Here is a 20050-nt window from a genome sequence, read left to right as displayed (position 1 = left end):
TGTTACAAGACTCCTTTACAAGACCCCTTCTATGACCCTCAGAATTCCATGAATGGTTTATAAATGTCATGGATGAACTCCCCATAAAAAAAATCTTTCTCGTTCTGGGAGACTTAACCCATCAATTGACCTGAGTACCTACATCACAAATGTAGGATATACTCAGATGTTTTAGACCTAATAACTAAAAAAAAAAAAAAAAAACAATGGCCCAGATTATTAGCCTAACTACATGACAAATATTCTTGACCTGAAACTTACAAATGTAGCATCATCATAAACATCTTCCCTAGTAATTCCCTATCAGATTAAGTCAGACCATAAGCTGCCATTTTTGCCTTGTTGCTGGGTGTAATACACTCATGTCAGAGGGCTTGTACACAGAAAGGCACAATAATGTGGCAAGACTATTGCATTGGGGATTAAGTAAATGCTACAATATAGAAGTAGCTGAGAAGCACTGCAAACATAAACCATAAAACATTATAGGGAATGATGGAGTGTACATCACATGGGATCACCCATTATCAAGAATTCAAAAAAAAATAGATGCAAGGAAACCAGATATAGTAGTACATGAAAAAAAAGACAAAAGTAGCATTGATCATTGAAATTGCTATACCTAGTGATTGCAGTGTCTAACATACAGAGAGAGATAAAGTCATAAAATATCAGGATGTGCAGACAGAAATGAAAGCAACATGGAAGAAAGATACCCAGACAGTTCCAATAGTAGTAGGAGCAATGGGTCTCATAAAAAAAGAATCTACAGTTGTATTTAGATACGCTAAAGAATCTACACTTGTATTTAGAGATGCTACCAATACACGTAACTCCAAATAAATTGCAGAAGGAGTCAATTCTGGGCACATTGCAAGTGCTGCAAAGAGCACTTTTTGCTAATATCAAAGAATTTCATGAACTTTTAATTATACCCTGACTTAGGAATGGGGTCTTTTCCCATCATGGTATTAGAAACTCGAAAGATTTGGAGAAATTAAACCATGACAAATCCAGCTCTTTTTCAACTATTTCTTAGACTCCAGACCAACCAGACCATAACTTTTCTCTCAAACTGTCTTTGAAACTTTCCTTGACACCATATATCGGAATGCAAAGACTTTTAGTGCACAAAATCTCCTCAGATTCTATGATGAAATCTCAAAATTCACTTATAACAGTATCACTCCAGATATTCGTTTAGCAGATAGAGTCACCAAGAGATTTATACCCACATAAATAAATGTATATAAATGGCACTTGAGCTCCTTCCCATTTTAGAAGCTAGCCTAAGTGCCATAACTTTGTTAAGCTCTGTATTTTCAGTGATATGCTTGAAATATAACTAAAGTATGTCTATTTTTTTCTTGTTTGTATGTTGCCAGGAATGCAGACTCAGTGTGCCTTGTCTAGCAGTGTGTGACATTTTTAAAGCAGTTCCTGTGAGAAGGTTAAACAGTTATCCCCTTCATACTTTGCCGGGATACCAGTGAAGCACAATTTCTCTCTTCTGGATATATCCTCCATTTGTACCAATTTTCCTGTAGTTTTTTTTGTTTTTCTTCCATTGCAGCAATTTTTTGTTTAGCTTTATTCACATTACAAAACAACTGCATTACATCTGCTTGATTAGACAGCACAAATTCAGACTCAAGTCTCTTATTGTTAGATTTCACATGGTTATTCAGTGTCTCACTTAGTTTCATTATTTTGCTGTAGATTTTGTCGTTTTTTTTCTTGTGTATCTGCTGGATCCAAGCTATCCAAGTTCAACTCATATTTATTATCTAGCTGGCCATTCTGTGAATCAGCTGCCACTAGGTATCCAGAAGAAGCTAAGACCTTAAGTTCTTTTTCAGTTGATTTCATGTATTTATTTTACATTTGTTTATCGGGAAAGTCCAACTGAGTCAGTATTGGCCTATTTTCAGCAGTGGCCCGGGAAGAAAAGCTCCATACAGGTAAAAATGGGGGGGTACCTTCTGTGCAGATTCTGCATGCCCTCCCTGTGTTCATGTGGGTTTCCTCTGGGTGTTCCGGTTTCCTCCCACGTTACAAAGACATGCGTCTGGAGCGTTTCACCCTGGGCCTTCACTAAAAATTGGCTTTGTTCTAAGTTGGACTTTCCTGGTAAACAAATGTTAAATAAATTAAAAAAAATATATACAAAATATACAAAAAATACAAGTGATACAAAATACAAAAAATAACAGTGAACACATAGCAAACGAAAACAGCACAAGTATGTACATTATAAGGGTTCAATAGCAAAGGTATTTCAAAAGATATTACAATGAAGATTCCTTGATAGGAGAACAACTAGATATAGATTAATAGTAGAATATCTTTATAGAAGATTAATAGTGTAGATGTAGAGTAGGCACTATCAGGTGAAATGGAAGAAAAAGAGAGGTGGGCAATTACTTTTTTAGTTTATCATACTAATGCTTTTAGCATGTATGTAATTGGTATGGGTGACTTATTATGTTAAAAAATGTCAGTTTCAGTTTTGTTAATGATCCTGAGACAAGGAGCTATAAATAATGCTTATTAACCCCAAGATACCATACCAGAAGTTCGAATATGTGGAGACTACTAAACAATTGTTCTGTTTTACATAGTAATTATTGGAAAGGCAACTATCACTTTTAGTACTAGATGCACATTTGCTGGATTGCAGAAATTTCTAATGTTAAATTTAAACTCTGTTTGCCATCATTTTCCCCTAATGCTTATCACTGATATTGATTTTTGCATTAGTCAGGCATTGCTTTCTTTGGCTGGCTTACCAGCCCATGAAACCTTGGAGGTTACACTTGTTACAACATGTTACTCAATGTGGTTTTCACGCAGATTTCTTAGGTGATTTTATGGATTTTTGTAAATATATTACTTATGTGTGCAGCTACTGAGTTTACCCTCTCCACCCTAGCTCTTTCCCTCCCTGTATCATTCAGTGTCCTGAAACTCTTGTCAACTGAAACTTAAAAAAAAGTCTGGAGCAGGTTGAGAACTGGTGTAGTAGTGGCTTACAATTTTTTTATTCCACTTTTGTTTCATTCTTTCCAGCTTACCCCAGTGCCCCCATCCATTGCTAATCCTCTCCTAGTACCCTCAGACTATCTCTATTCTAAGGCTGGGGCTAGGGTGGAACCTAAAGGCATCCTGGGGAGGGGTCATGCCATTGTCTGCTTCCACAGGGGAGTTTTTAATTTATGACCTACCTCTTGATTCCCTTCCTCCCCTGTATTTACCTGTTACATCCAAGGGCTACACCCCTCAATGGACCACACCTCCCCACAGGAAATGCCTAGATAATGCCCTCCTCTGTGGGCTGGGCACACCCATTCCTCCCTGTCAGAGCCTATACAATTGAGCTGCTAATCAAACCTAGGTTGCCTGGGCTATAGTTAGGGCTTATCACTGTACACCACGATGGTGGCTAAGCTACACAGTTTCTTGATCCTGTCTTATAAAGTAAGCACTCAGCTGCTCAGCTACTGCAGTATGACACAGTGCTCCTACTATATCTATGAAAATAATTTCTTTGAGGCATATTAGGCCCATAGCTCATTAAAGTTAACTAGAGTTTTCCCTTGATGGTAGTCATTCTCACCGGATATCCTTTTACTGCAAGAGACTTGTGGCTCTCAGAAGGAATGCTGGAAGCCAGAAAAGTTTGTATTAAAACTGTTAAGCCTCTTCATCTTGCCCTTTGTTGTTCTGTACAAATACAATGATCAATCTTATTATAAAGTATACTATGTGGGCCTTTGTGTATCATTATCCAGGCAGCAAAGGGCAGAAAATGTTATAATTACTGATTGAGATCACAAAAGGTTAGTTGTTTCTGGCAGTAGAGTTCAATTGTGTTAAGTCTTCCAGAGAAAAGTCCCGCAGCAGAGCTTGTATTTTGGCCCTAACTGACTTGCAACAGATTTAAGCAAAGATGAGAATTTAGTAGATCTGGGTGCACACCTTCTCATAAAGAGCCTTTGTCATACACATTATACCTCAAAATTTAACACATTTACTACCACAGCTAGACTTGTAGCATAAGACATACCTGAGTAGGTAGCATCCTTCCAAGTTACACGTTAACTCTCTGATCTTTATTCAATCATCTGTCATCTGTAATCTGATGCATACTAAGATGCCACCCCTAACCAGCAATATAGAGCTTATATTAAATGCTCAGACTTTGAATATAACTTAAAAGATTTAGCTGTCTGTTTTCTAGAAATATACAGGAATGCTACTGATCCCCTGAGTATCCAGTGGATACATTCAAGTTTCGCTTTCAAGCCCACCTATAAGCAAAGGCAGCATATATCTGGGGCACATGGCAGGATCATAAAAAAAACACTAATTTCTTCCTTAAAAATTCTAAAGACCCTGTATATTGAGTCCTTAATGATCTGAGGCTGAAACTACAATATTTACTGGATTGCAAAGTCAAAATATCGTTAGAAAGATTAAGGTCATACAGTACTTTTATTCTGTCTCCCCTACAACTACTTGATTAAATATATTAGAAAAACAAGCACAATAAAGACACAAACTATGTATGTGCCACTGTTACAATCACTGTCACTGAATGTGAATGCACTCTGATTAAAGCCTTTGCAATAATTTACACTAATGTTTATAAGGAAAATAGAAAAGTGTGTATTGCTTGTTAACTGCTGTATATAAATTTGATATGATGAAGCTATGACAAGGGGAAAGTGCTCATCTCTTGTTTTAACTTAATAAACCATGGTTTAAACAAGCAGTATCAGCTTGAATCCTGTTTTATTATTTCCAATAAAAATACAAAGTGATCTTTAAAAAAAGAAAAAGAATGCAAAGTGGGAATTAACCTTTTCTTGGACAGTCCTTTTAAGTTTAACTTAATCTGTGGTAAGTGTTGGTGTCGGTCTTTTCTTCCAGAAAATAATTGCAGGGAGGGTTATTGCTTCATAATTTGTGAAGGAAGGTTTCAACTCTGTTGAGGTTTTTGCACAAATAATTAAGAATTCCTTGTTTAGGGTCATCACCCTCTGCCATTACAAAGTACTACATACAGATTCAAAGTGAACAGTGATAAAATCTTTGCTTTCACAGGTACAGAATTCAATATATATTTTTCTCCTGAGAGAAAGATTATCACATCTACAGTTCTTAAACTAAAACTATTCTGCATTTCTAGGAAAAGACTGGAGATGTCTGGCAGATAAACTTAACATAGAAAATCACTATGTAGAGAACTGGAGACAGAGACATTCAAACCCAGCTGAACAGCTCTTGTGTTCATGGCAGGTAACTCAATATTTATTTGTATGTGTGTGCATGTGTGTGTGTTTGTGTGTACAATGTTGATACATTTCATTGTGCATCTAGCTGTTTATTTAATTTTATAACCAGGTGAGCTACCTCTGACATGATGTCCCTTGTACAAATTCTGGTACCCCAGTAACTTCCTTAGTTAATTGTACATTGTACGCTCCACTTCTGCTCTGTAACACATTCTGGTCCACCCCATCTAACTCTTCCTTCCTTTTTCCTTTCTTCTTTCCTTCCTCTCTTTCTATGGGTGCACTTATTTTATGGTAACCAGGAGTGACTCCTTGCTTAACTGTACCGCATTCACAGAGGGTGCCTCACAGGAGTGAAATATGAAAGTCACAAGTACAATTATGTGAAGCGACATGTAAACAGTAATGCATTTTCATGGCATATAAGCAGTAACTCATAAATGAACATGAAGGAAATAAAAGTAATTGCTGTGGAGGAAGTAAAGACCACATAATAGGGTTGTTACTTATATGCTAGGGGGGAGATAAGACATGTTAGGATGAATGCATTGCACCAGGTAGCATAAGACATGGAAGGATGAATGCAGTGCACCAGGAAGGATAAGACATGGAAGGATGAATGCTGTGCACCAGGTAGGATAAGACATGAAAGGATGAGTGCAGTGCACCAGTGGGATAAGACATGGAAGGATGAGTACAATGCACCAGGTAGGATAAAACATGGGAGGATGAGTGCAGTGCACTAGGTAGGATAAGACATGGAAGGATGAGTGCAGTGCACCAGGTAGGATAAAACATGGGAGGATGAGTGCAGTGCACTAGGTAGGATAAGACATGGAAGGATGAGTGCATTGCACCAGGTAGGATAACACATGGAAGGATGAATGCAGTGCACCTGGTAGGATAACACATGGAAGGATGAGTGCAATGTACGAGGTAGGATAAGACATGGAAGGATGAGTGCAGTGCACCAGGTATGATAAGACATGGAAAGATGAATGCAGTGCATGAGAAGATAACGTATATGCAGGCATAAGGAATATAAGGGGAAAAGCCAGCTTCAGTGTCTCATGACTACATAAGAACACTTTATGAAGGCTTTAGATTTTGGAAAAACATGGAAGGAAAAAAAAAGCACATGAGAAAAGAGCAAACATTACATAATCTATGGGTGACGTGGATATTTGCAGCCTAGTAAAAGAAGTAAATGGAGAACTTGTAGAGAGGAGTGGGTGGAGAGGTAAACAGTGGAGAATCACAACAGAAGTGAGACATTTTCACAGGTTAGGAAGGCTAAGGACAACAGTCTACTATGCATAAACTGATATTATACATCCTACTGCTAAATGAACAGCAGCCACAACTTCTTGTAATAATACAGTGAAAGTGATGTTCTCAGACCCTGGCTGAAAAACGTGTAGCTTTTTCACTAAAACAGTTTAGTATCTTAAGAATATATCCATGGCAGCAGAGGTATGGCATTGCCCAACATAAGAAGAGGTGAATAAGGAAGAAGTTGGATACTTTCTTCTTCGGTGTGAAGGAAGATATTCCTTAAAGCCAGACCCTAGTAGACAACTGTTATGCTGATATGAATAGCAATGATTAAATTAGGACCAAGCCTCAAGCCAAGATGCTTAAGAAAGCTAACTTGCTTGATGAAATCACCATCATTTGTGAAGGTGACTAATGGGTTTAAGAGACAAGGAAAAAGCATACACATTTTTCTTAGGTGGGGAACTGTGCTAGAGCTTAACAAAGATCATGAAATAAATATATTTATTTATTCATTTATTTATGTCAGTTTGTCTATTGGGCATTCAGATATTGCAGGTATGACCCTGGTGCAAGGCAAAGTAGCAAAATTCAAAGTAAAATTATACAATAACATATGCTAAGAAAAGGGGTGCAGTGTTCAGAGACATTACATAAGTCGTTCTGTTTTACAAGTAACATTAAAAATCCATTTAACACAGGAATGAAACCAGACATGAATAGTAAGTTCAGACAAAATGTGTCAGAGAGGAAAAATATATTTAACTTCAAATAAACTGTTACCTGTCAGAAATATTGGGTGAGCAAATAGGTGAAACTAAGGAAATTGCCTTGGACCAGCTGGCTGACACCCCCACAAGAGGTGAAAATATCTTGGACTTGGTATTAACCAACATGAGTAACCACTGCAGCATCCCTACAGTGTAGGGATAAGACATGGAAAGATGAATGCAGTGCACCCTGGTAAGATCCAATCACAAAGCAGTCACTTTCGAAGCCACCATCACCCCCGACCCCCCCCCCCCCCAGCTAGGGTCAAACAAAAAACTTCTCCAAAGCTGATTACAACCGCCTGAAGGAAGGTATAAACAGCTTCACAGCCCCCTCCTCTCTCAATAAGAACTGGCACGTATGTTCATACCTACACCAAAATACTATATGAGCATTTATATAGCTACATGGAGTCAGGAATGCCAGACAGGAAGAAATCCTCCTCCTCAAGGAAGAGTAAACCTGTCTGGTGGACATCTACAGTAAATAAACTGTATAATAAAAGGAAAAAAAAGCTGTCCAGGACCAAGAAGGAGCAGGTGCCTAACTGGAAGCAATCTCTCCTTAGCCTGAACAAGTAAATAAGAGCACTAGTGAAATCCTCCAAAACAAACTTTGAGTCCAAATTGGCCACATCTACGAAAGACAATCATAAGGCCTTCTTCACATATGTCTGAAATCTCAAGTGAAGCACCCAGATCTGCTCAGAACTGGTGGTCAGGGACACCACATACACAAGTGCTGTAAATATAGCCAATCTGCAGGGAAGACAGGTTTCAGTGAAAACTTCACTCCTCTGTCCCCTCCATCAGTAAAACAGGATATCCCCAGTACCTGCCCCCCTCCCCTTATCTCTATGGAGCAAGTTATCATTGCCCTCTCAAAGGCAAAAAATACAGCCTCCATGGGACCTGATAACATCCCACGCTGCTTCCTACATTAACTCAGACAGGAACTTGCAGCACCATTAGGCACCCTATTCAACAAAAGCCTGAGTACCAGCTTCATACCAGCCAAGTGGAGGACAGCAACTGTCATCCCTTTGCACAAAAGATCCAGTCCACCGATCCAGGAAATTATAGGCACATCAGCCTAACTAGCCTGATCTGCAAGGCCATGGAGCAGATTATCATGGACCCTATTAACAAGTACATTGGCAATCTCCAGACACTTGATCCCACACAGTTTGGTTTTGTCAATGGGGGGGGGGGGTCATGCCTGTTAAATTTGGTCGACTTCTTTGAGATAGTCACCAAGGCCATAGACAAGGGGAAGATGATGCACACTGCCTACCTTGACCTGGCCAAAGCCTTCGATACTATTCCCCACTCAGGTATAATAGATAAACTCTCTCAACTAGGCATCAATCCATATGTTACCAGATAGTTAGCAAACTGGCTCACTGATAAAACCCACCTAGTCAAAATAGGGGAAATCACCTCAAGTAGTAGACCCGTAACAGCGGTATACCCCAGGGATCTGTCTTGGGGCCTCTGCTGTTTGGGATATACTTCTCAGAGGTGCAGACCAAATCCAGTGGGCTATGACTGACCAAGTTTGCAGATGACTGCAAGCTGGGTGCTGTCATCAATTCCCCTAGTGATGTGGACATCCTCCAAGAGGGTCTCACCCAAACAAATGACTGGTGCAAGAAACATGGCCTTAAACTGAATGACAGTGGGGAGACAGACAGACTTTTGGGGAGAGTGATGTCCCCACAAATTATCACATTGATAATAAGGTACAAGCATGCAGTCAGTCATGAGGGACTTGGACATCCAGGTTGATAGCAAACTGACGTTTGACCACCACACTGCCTCCGTTGTACAATGAGCTTTCTACATGGCCCACTTCATTAGTAAGGCTATCTTACCCAGGGACAAGGTGGTCATAACATCCCTGTATTCTTCCCTTATAAGACCCATTATTGAGTGCAATGCCCCTTTCGCCATGTATCTCACAAAGCACATGCAGCAGCTGGAGAGACCACAGAGGTTCCTAATCAGGAGAATCCAGGGCCTCAAACATCTACCCTACACAGATAGGCTTAAAAGCCCTGTCCTTCTACTCAGTCTCCTACAGACTCCTCAGAGGTGACCTCTGTCTGGCATACAAAGTAATCTCAGACCCCACCCTGATGGGACTGCTGCATATCCGCAAGTCAAGCACCACTCAAGTAACCCACATGTGTGACCTCAGCCTGGTCTGCGACATCAATAGGACTTGTTGGCAGGATAGATTTGTGTCCCAGAGACTCCCCCTTTTGTGGAATAGACTTCCTCTCCATGTAAAGCAGAGTACCTCATTAAACCTTTTTAAGCGCAACCTGGGTAACTGGATGGAGAACAGAAAATATACTCCTGAGATTCCACCTGTGTCCCTGCTGGACAGTAGCATAAGATACTGACTTTGTTGGAATATGGGCTAAATTATTGGTTAGGCTTGTAAGAGCCTCAAGGCCAATAGCCTTGTAATGTCCTATGATCCTATGAATGCTACAAGGAAAATAAGGGAGTATTTTACTAAGTTAACATGAATGAGTTTATAAAGGTTGCTTTTAAGCAAGTATTTTTTCTTAACAGTTCCAGAGCATAAAACCCCTTAGTACAATGACATAGGCAAAAGAAAGGAGAAAGGATTGTTGCCAAACTTAGGGAGCCTATGGCAAGAAAATTAACCAGAGAACCTTTATAGAGTTTTTCAGAGATATTTCAGAAATTCATTGAAAATTTGTATAAAGCAACAAAACTGGAAAAACAAAAAAGGCACAAATATAAGTCTTTATGGAAGACTTAACTATGCTAAGATTAGAAGGTGATGATATTTAAATGTTAAATAAATAAATAAATGCCAAAGAAGTAATAGAGAATATAAGAAGGAATGAGATAAAAATGGTGCTGTATAATCAGTCACAGAGGAAATCTCCAGGAACAGATGGCATTCCTGTGGAAGTTAGGAGGGAAGAAAGTGATAATGATCTAGAAGGTTTGGTTAACAATATTTTAAAGGGAGGGACACTACCAGCATATTGGAAGAAAGTTGTGATGACAGTATTACCAAAAAATGGTAAAGATACCTCATACCCAACTTCCTATAGACATATTCAATTTTAAACCATTAGTTCCACTGTGGTGACCCCTAACCTGGAAAAGCTGAAAGACATTAGTTTATTATAAAGTGTCTATGTCTATGAGAATGGCAGAAGTGTTGCCAAAGTTTACAGATATGGACCAGTGTGATTTTATGGAGGGGAGACAAACATTTGACAACATTAATAGAGCAATAATGATCCAGATGGAAGCAAAGTATAAGAAAATGTTGATGTTGTTGGTTGGTCTTGATGCAGAGAAGGATTTGATAGAGTCTGCCGGGATTATACGAGTAAGGCTATGGTAGCATTTGCATTCCTTGACAGAGTAATGTGGTTAATTAGGAGGATATATAAAGGGTCAGAGGCAGGAACTAAGGTGGGAGGGCTTATTTATTATTTATTTAACATTTGTTAACCAGATAGGCGATCTAGTCCAAGGGCCTTTTTCACTAACAACCCAGACCAGAGAGGCCAGGCAATGAAACTAAACATACAACAGAATGTAGTACTAGTTACATAGAAATCACAGCTATTGGCAGTAACATAATTGCAGATATAGCATAGTTATGGATTTTCATTTAGAAACAAATCATTTTGAATTTTCAGGTAGGTACAGTTTATTACTAACAGAGCAAATTTGTTTGTATTTCATTTCCAAATAATATGATAAGAGCTGAATGAATATTAAGCAATGGAATACATAATTGTTCCTTGCATTTTGGGTGCTTTCTAACCCACATTTCTAAAGCACTTACATGCATGCTGTATCTTCAGATATTTTTTTTTCAGTTGTGGTTTGAAGCTAATAAGTTCATTCACTTGTCTTTGTTTCTTGTGGGAGTTTGCTCCAACTGGAAGGTGCATTTTTAGAGAAGTAATTTTCATAGTGGCTAGTTTGCAAGGTAGTCTGGTTAACCCAATGCTGTTTGTATTTCTAAGAGCATAATTACACTTCACATCAGTTTCTCTTCAAAAAGCTATGCTTGAACAGAGGAAATAGGCAGGGGTGTCCTCTTTCCCCTTTGCTATTTGCTTTTTACTTAGAGATGTTGATAAAGAAAATGCAGGACTCAAATTCAAGGATATAACCACTGTGGTAATCAAGAAATGTTAGCTTTATTCGACGGGGTTATTCTATACTTGATAAATGCAGAAAAGGACATTTCAGTGTTATGGAACATTTTCAGATAGTTTCAAGTCTTTTCAATATATAAAATAAACAAAGATAAAATCTATAGCGATAAACAATGTATCAATTCGTTTAATAATACACATATTTTTGGGGACATGATAGAAGAAGAATTTATATGGATTAAAATGCATTCTGTTATGGCAGGTAGGGATACGCAGGAAAAGATTAAACAAAAGATAATACAAAAACTGAGAAGTTGGAAGTTCTTGATTATGTATATGGGTAGTAAGGTACAAGTAGTGAAATGTTTTTAGTCCCTTTAGTTTTATATACAGGTCAAGTCAACTAGAGGAGAAGTTGTGGACCATAATTAACAAATAGTTGAAGGAATTTATTTTGGGAGGGGAAGTGGACAAAAGTTAAGTGGGATAAGTTTTTTTTTTCAGTAAAACAAGGTGGTTTAGGATTCCATTATTTGAAGGGATACTTTAACACCACACATTTAAGGCTCGTATACATAGTACAAGCAGAAGGTTACAAATCAATGAAAGTGGAAAGGCATGATGAAGAAATGTGGTGGGTGAGACTAAGGAGAGAGTAGGATTTTTGATGCGTGCCCTTAAGGAGAATAACAACCATGCATAATATTTATAAAGTATTGCAATAACTGAGCCAATACAAGAATGGAGAAAGGAGATTTTTACCAATAGGGTGACTTCAAAATTAGGGGAATGTTTTAGGCAAGAGGTGGATGATTTTTGTCAGAAATGTTGAAGGATCAAATGATTGCAACTAAGGAAATGATTCTTTTTAGCTGGGATATAGCATCTAAAATGCCTAGACACAGAAAGGGATTACTATGTCTAATGAAAATGGCTGATAAAAAAGCAAATAGAAAATAGTAATCAAAATTTAAACCAGCTTCAATTGAAGTATTAAATATTGTAAAAGAGATAAAAGAATTGGAGATGGAGTCTTTAAAGAATGGATAGAGCTAGCTATACATAAATAAATGGAATTCGTTGGAACAATACATGCAGAATAATATTCAGGAAGAAGAGTGGAATTTAAGGGAAGGTAGAACGTGAGTAATTTATGTGATGCTGGAGTGTACTACAGAGACTGTCAAAAATGAGATATATGAATAATGGAAGATAAAGCTGGAAGCTAGATTGTTGAGCTGTGCAGACTGGATACAAATATTTATGCTATTGCCAAATATATATATAAAATATGCATTTATTCTTTGTTGGCCAGGGTACTCCCACTAGGCCAGTGACCTATATTCAGGGGAGAACCAAGGTGGTAGTCATACTAACTAGAGTAAATTAGGCCACAGCATTAGGAAAATTCACATATTCTTTTTTTTTGGCCAACTCAAGCAGATGGCACATTGGCCCACTCATGTGTACAGCACCCCCACCCATGCTACATTGCAGTATCATTTACTGGAAAATTAATCCAAGCACCTGGTGTGAGAATAGAATCCCAGTCTTCTAATCTTCCAATATTAAAAGTGAGTGTACTACTTGTTGAGCAACTGACAACCCCCATGTACTACTTGTTGAGCTACTAACACCACCATTAATGTAATGTAATTTCTCTATTCCAGCTATCTCCCATGTTACTTTTCCATTATTTTTGTCCTTTTAGTGTACTTCCACCCCTGTTTCTTGCCCATCAGCCAGTGCATTATATCAAAATCATACTGGGTTCCTTGTTTCTAAAGTATGTATGCAAATTTTTTAACACCTTTATTGAATTATCACTTAAGACACAGGCAAACATACATTTATATAAAAGAAAACAAACCATATTAACATGTTCCCCTTACAAACCTTATCCACCACATGTATTATTTTATAACTATTATCAATCCAAAATTACATAAATTGCTCAATTCCTGCCATCCGTTAAACCTCACTCCTCCTCCAAAACACTATTCTGCATGTATTGTTTCCACAATTTCCATTTTTTTAAATACAGTTTGCTCCGACCCTTTTCTAAAGACCCTACTTCCAAATTAGTTTATCTCTGTTACAGTAGTCAGTATTTCAAATGCAGTTGGTTTACACTTGGATTTCCATTTTCTAGAAATTGTTTTTTTTTTTGCAGCCACCAGAAATAAACTTGATGAGGCCTTATAGTGTCTGGGCAATTCAGATATCCCAGCTCAAAAAAATAATTTCCTTAGTTACACCCATTTGCTCACTCAATATTTCTGACAAAGTACTCTGTAGGGAATTATTAAAGTCTTTCAACTCCTTTCACTCCCAAAAAACATTCCCCAGTGAATTCTTTCTTCCCAATCACACCTCCAACATTTGGCATCTATCTTAGGAAAACGTTTTTGCAGTCTGCTTACATGTACATCTTGTTAAATCTGTTTTTAATGATATTACTCCATTAATTTAATTATTTTTGCAACTCCCCACTTTATCTGTGTTACTAATGAGTCCACTGAGCATAAATAAGGTGGTATCAGCACCAAAGGCTTTCCTGAATCTTTGTTTATTTAGATGTAGAGAAAATGCTGTTAGAGTGAAGAAAGTCCATTAATTTTGATAGGAGTTTTAACACAGAGATGTCAAGCTCACAAGAGGTACAAACACTGTGCACATGTGCAGAAGCCACTTTCCAGAACTCAGAATCTAATATTTCTGTAATTCTTTTGTTTATAAGGATTGCTTGAACAGACACTGAGCAATAAGATACCATCTTCTGAATGTAGGTGGTAATCCTAATCCTTTGGTACCAGTGAAACCTTCACATTTCTATCCTGGCCAAGCAATTTTTTTTTTACTTCCAACATTCTTGTCATGGTTAGAAAGAACTGGAGTTAAGTTGAGATAAATGGTTCAGAAGGACTGTTTTATGAATTCCATGTGAGGAAGTACCCCAATGTTAAGGTACTGAGCCCATGAAATATCCCTAGGCATCAGTTCAATTTTTAGTGAACTTGTCAACCAAACTAGATTTGTCCTTATTCTGTAATATTTAAAAAGGTACATCAGTACATCACTTAGTAAATTCAGTGTATTACTGAACAGAGTTAATGTAAAAATTCAGTGTACTACTGAACAGAGTTAATGTATCATCTGGATTGGTGACATCTTCCAGAAAGGACTCACAATGATTATTCTTATACTGAGTAATGATTTGGAGATCACGTTTTTATAGGCATCTAATCTAAATACAGTTGTGTGATTTTTGAATTTTACTGCAACTCCATACCGTAAAGACTGTATGATTGTTACAAACTGAATCTCCTAGCAAAGCAGATCTGAATGTGTTTACTAGCTGTGATACTATAAATCCAGTTCAGGACATTCATTCTGCCAGCCTTTTTATCAGCAGTATTAGGATAAAGGATCAGTTGTTAGTCCATGCAATTTTTTAGGTGATAGGAAGGACTGAGATCCAGATGCAGTTTAGATCACCTATAACTGTATTTTTTGAGCAATTGTTCTCAGCTATCAACATTGAAATGTCTTCATTAAGGAGTATCAGTGGAGCAATAGGTAGCGCATTTGCCTTTGGTGCAGAAAGCTGTAGGTTCAATTCCAACACAAGAAAGATCGACTGCTGACTCTGCAGGGAGCATAAGGGGTGTGCCATACTACAGATGAGACATTAAATCAAGGCTCAATTTGCTTGAAATGGTGGTAGCTCAGGTGGATATAAGAGATCCCATAGCACATATTAGAATGAGTAGTGGTCTTTTTTTACATAAAATGAACTATTATATTTACAAATATTTACAAATGTACAAATATATAGATGTACAAATATATTTACCCATATTCATAATTTGCCTTACAATTTTCGAAAAATCTTCTTTATATAGTTTCCCCATAACTTTTTTACTCTTTTACATTTCAAAAGCACATGTTCAGTAGTTTCTTCTTGACGATGTAAACTTATTATATCAATTTTCCTTTACTGGTAATTTATCTATTACCAGTCTCCAGGAAAAATCTTTGGCATTCTACATTCTGATTACATCATTTGCTTCTAATTTTTATAGCTTAAAGTTTTCATCTGTTAGATTTTCCCATGATTTTACATAGTGATATTTTATCATTACATTATACCATACTTTTTATATCATCAGTTTTATTTCTTCAGTTATAGGTTCATAGTCAAACATCTTAACCATTATCCCAATCCCCAATCATTTATACACTATGTTTCTCCTGTACGCTTTTTTACCATATACCAAAGTTTATCATACTTATATTTATATAATTTTACTAGTAATCTGTAACTTTTTCATTTATCCACTTTAACACTTTGTACAAATTTATTGAAGCAGCATAGACCACTGGATTAATTAACCCTAAACCTCCTTCTCCTTTAGTAACATACAAAACTCCTCTTTTTACTAGGTTTAATCTAGAGTTCCATAAACATGAATAAAAATATCTGCAATAACTCATTTTCAAATACTGTTGGCAACACAAATACGCTTGCTAAGTGTGCTGTTTTTTCTATCAGTATTGAATTTATCAAATAAACATTTTTCTTCTGAATGATAATTTATATGTTCTCCAGAAAAGAAAGATTTATTTCTTCTGATTTTTTTCTCATTGAATTCTACTTACATTTTTATTTCCAAATTTTATACCTAACACAGAACTTTCATTCATTATAAAATATATATATTCCCTATCTTTACTACATCACTTAAATCTTTACTTTTCCTCTTTATTTAAAGCCATCCCTATCACCTCTATACACTCATGTGTGCAAATTATTGCTTCTTTTATCTAAATTTCATTTTTTTTTTCAATTATCATACTGTCATCTGAATATGTTAACAGGACTGGAATTCTTAACCTTCGGGTGTTATATACCTTGCTCCTTCATTTTGTAATTTATTTCACATACTATACAACTCATTGCGCATCCCTGTCTTACACCATTCTTATTTGCACCTCTTAGCTTAACCAGCCATTTACAAGTATTTTTACTTTATTATTACTATAAGCTGGCATATATAATGTACTAAAGTTCTCACTTATATTATATTCTTTCATTATTACCAATAAGATTTCATGTCCAATTGCATCAAATGTCTTATTAAGGTCTCCTATCATGATTTTTGCTTCTTCTTTTCTATTCATAATATCATCCACACTTTCTCTATCATTAATAATTCTTGACTTCCCTTCCCCTTTATACTATATATAGTATCTTCCATAATATTTTCCATTTTAATTTCAAATCTCTTTTGTATTGTTGGGCTTCCAAGATGGCTGCACAGTGAGTAAAAGCTTGTTTCTAGCTCTCCCAGTGTGAAAACAGAAACTCAGCAGAGAAGGCCAGTAGACTTGTGTTTACGAATACATTTCAGTAACTGGCTAGCAACTGCACTGCCTGAATGCCAGGAATAAAGAAATACAGAAGACCTGGAAAAAAATCAGCTACAAAAAGTGAGGAAGAAACACTGATTAGGGAGGGTTCTGCAGCTGTTCAGCAAAAAGCAATGCAACCTTCAGACATGGCTTCCATTAACCTACAGGAGAATATAAGATAGCTGCATACAGACCTGGTTAAAATAAACAAAACATTGATGGAGTATATCGACACAAACAACATAAGGCTGGAAAATTTTAAAGAAGCTTTAAATGGATATTCAGATGAGATGATAAAGTTGCAAAATAAGATGTTGAAATGAAGAAAAGGCTGGCTGAATATGAAACTGCTCAGGAAGAGATGTTTCAAAAAGTATAGAATTAGAGGATGGAGCACACCTGAGATTTTCAGGTATACCAGAGAAGCTGGAACAGACTGCATTAATTTTATAAAAGTACATCAGAAGTTGTTAGTTGAAAGGACACATTGTGTATATGCTCCAAACCTAGCTATAAGAAAGCAACAAAGACTTTTAATAGTAAAGATGCAATCCTACCAGCAAGAGTTAATTCTAACAAAACTGTGGCAGAAGGAAAAAATACGAAAAGTGGGAGACAGAGTGTTTGTGGAGAATGATTACTCATTGTACACCAGGCAGAAGAGGAGTAAATTAATTCCACTATTCAGTGAATGTCAAGACACATGTGTGAGATTCAAACTGCTGTACCCAGCTATCTTTAAGGTATTTTTCCCTGGAGGGACAAAATAATTTTTTGATGAAGTGCATGCTAAGGAGGAAATACAAAAGTTTATCCAACAAAAAGTGAGCTGTTAAACTGGATGAGATTCTGCTTCTTGTTCTTCTGGTAATAAAGACCACAGAGAGACTGTACCTGTGAAAGCTTTTCCAGGATTGCAAAGGAAAATGTTGGAGAGAATGAAGAGAGCACAAGAGTTGACTAGAAGACTCAAGAGTATGTTGGAAATGAAGCAGAGAAAAAATGTGGGTGATGGAGAAGAACAGTAATAAAACCAGTAAGTTAATGTGGGATTACAATGTAATAATTATATTTGTGAAATATGACAAAACAAGAAAATCTGGAAATATTGGACTTTTTCAAAATGTGTTGGATTTGTAGGGGGCTCTAAAGTATATACCCTAATTCATGTCATTAATGCTTGGAAAAATGCTTTCGGGAGGGGAAGAAAGCTAAGTGCAAGTAAATGCTATTTTTAAGTGTAATGGAGATTGTAAACAGGTACTGTTTATCTTTTTCTCCCCTCTTCTCTTGTTCTTCTTGTACAGTTTTGAGAAATATAGGCAAAGCAATGAAAAAAGACCCTGGTTAAAAAGGCATGACAAAGTTAAAATGAATGTGCTTTTTATCATTCTTGCATTGGAAAATGACTGGATTAAGGACCTTAGATTAATTAGTTTTAAGGGAGAGCAAGTAAATGAAAATTAATACAGAATATTATGAGTTTTTTTTCTAGCAAATGCATGTATACTTAGTAGCAATTTTGCAACTGGTCTTCAGGTTTCCATATAAATAATCTGATAAAGAGAAACTGATTGTCTGGTTCTCATGTCTTCACAGAGACAATCTGATAAGGAGAAACTGGAGACAGTCTGGTGGAAGGGGATTGTCTGAGGGAAAAAAAGAAAAGAGAAATTAGATAGGACATAATGTTCTCTGGATGTTCTCTGAAAGCAATCAGAGGTTTTCCCAGCTAGAAGAGCCTTAAAGATAAGACAAGGCAAAACCAATTAGACTTGAAGTAAAGTTTTCTCAGTTTTTTTTGGAATGTAATGGGGATACTAATATAAACAAGTGTGTTTTTTTCTTTTTCTCCCTTCCTCTCTTTCGTTTTCTTTGTTCAGTTTTATGAAATGTAGGCACTGCAATGTAAACAACAAAAATGACAAAAACAGAAAGGGACAGGCAGTACAGTGTTGTGGAACATTTTAAGACAGTTTCAAATCTTCTCAAGATACAAAATTAATGAAGCTAAACAAAGGCAATATCAGTAAAGTTTGTACCCACACACAAATTGGTCCAACAATATCCCTATTTATGGGGACATGATAAAATGAAGTATTTAGGAGTATGGATTAGAAATTACTCTGATCTGCCAGCTAAGGATACGTGGGAAGAGACTAAAGATAAGATAATGCAAACATTGAGAAACTGAAAGCTTTGTTATAGGGATATGGATACTAAGATACAAGCAATTAAAATGTTTTTAGTGCCTTTAGTCTTATACACAGGTCAGGCATTTTTTATCAACCAGAGGAGAATCTGTGGATGGCAATTAAAAAAGAACTGAAGGATTTTATCTAGGAAGGGAAGACAGTAAGGGTCAAGTGGGATCAGCTGATTCTTCCAATAGAACAAGGTGGACTAGGATTACCCAGTTTGAGGGGGTACTTTAGAGCAACCTAAGGCTCTTATATATAGCACAAGCAGAAAACTATAATTCAAAGTGGAAAGGAATAATGATACAGAGGGGAAGCTCAATAAATAAGGAGAGATTGGGATTTTGGATGCAGACTCTTAAAGAAAACAACAAAAATCATACAGAGCATTATATTCATAAAATAGTAGGAGGTATTCTAAGAACTAATCCAGCACAAGAATGGAGAAAAGAGATTATGCCGATAGGGATAACTGTGGTTAAGGATAAATATAATAGACAAGAGGGGGCTAGAATTTATTGGAGGAAACTGTCAAAGCAACCAAGGCATTAGGAGCAAATAACTAGAAAGGGAAAGGTAATATAATGGGAAGAGGCCAAGAATTTATTTGGACTGCAGGTTAGAGATTGCCTTCCCTATCAAGGATTGATATCAAAGTATAGGCAAAGAGAAAGAAATAGGGGTGTCCTAAAGGAAAGACCAACACTGGTGTTTTTAACAGAATCTAGAACAGAAGCTACCACTAAAAAAAATAATTAGTAGAGCATATAAAATATTGCATGATAATTATAAGAATGAATCAGAGGAGCTTAGAAAGGATTGAAAAGAGAGACTGGATAAGCAACTCACAAAGAGGCAATGAGGGGATATATGCATATCTCCCAAATATGCAACAAAGTCTAGAAGATTTAGAATCTTTGCCTGGAAGT

At 36.7% G+C, this 20050-nt stretch overlaps 1 protein-coding gene across 2 annotated transcripts in view; it reads left to right on the top strand.

Annotated features, from left to right (window-relative positions):
• LOC122809069 overlaps positions 1-20050 on the top strand; it is a 553596-nt gene that overhangs the window by 278453 nt on the left and 255093 nt on the right. For both annotated transcript variants that reach the window (XM_044080283.1, XM_044080284.1), the window contains exon 6: positions 5192-5301. In XM_044080283.1, the coding sequence (XP_043936218.1) occupies positions 5192-5301 (110 nt within the window). The remainder of the gene's footprint in view (positions 1-5191; positions 5302-20050) is intronic.

Source organism: Protopterus annectens, chromosome 8.part0 (assembly GCF_019279795.1).
Source record: "Protopterus annectens isolate FY-2018-M chromosome 8.part0, PAN1.0, whole genome shotgun sequence".
Classification (NCBI taxonomy): Eukaryota; Metazoa; Chordata; order Ceratodontiformes; family Protopteridae; genus Protopterus; species Protopterus annectens.
Note: the sequence above shows the minus strand (reverse complement) of the source record. Positions and strands in the feature narration are given on the sequence as shown.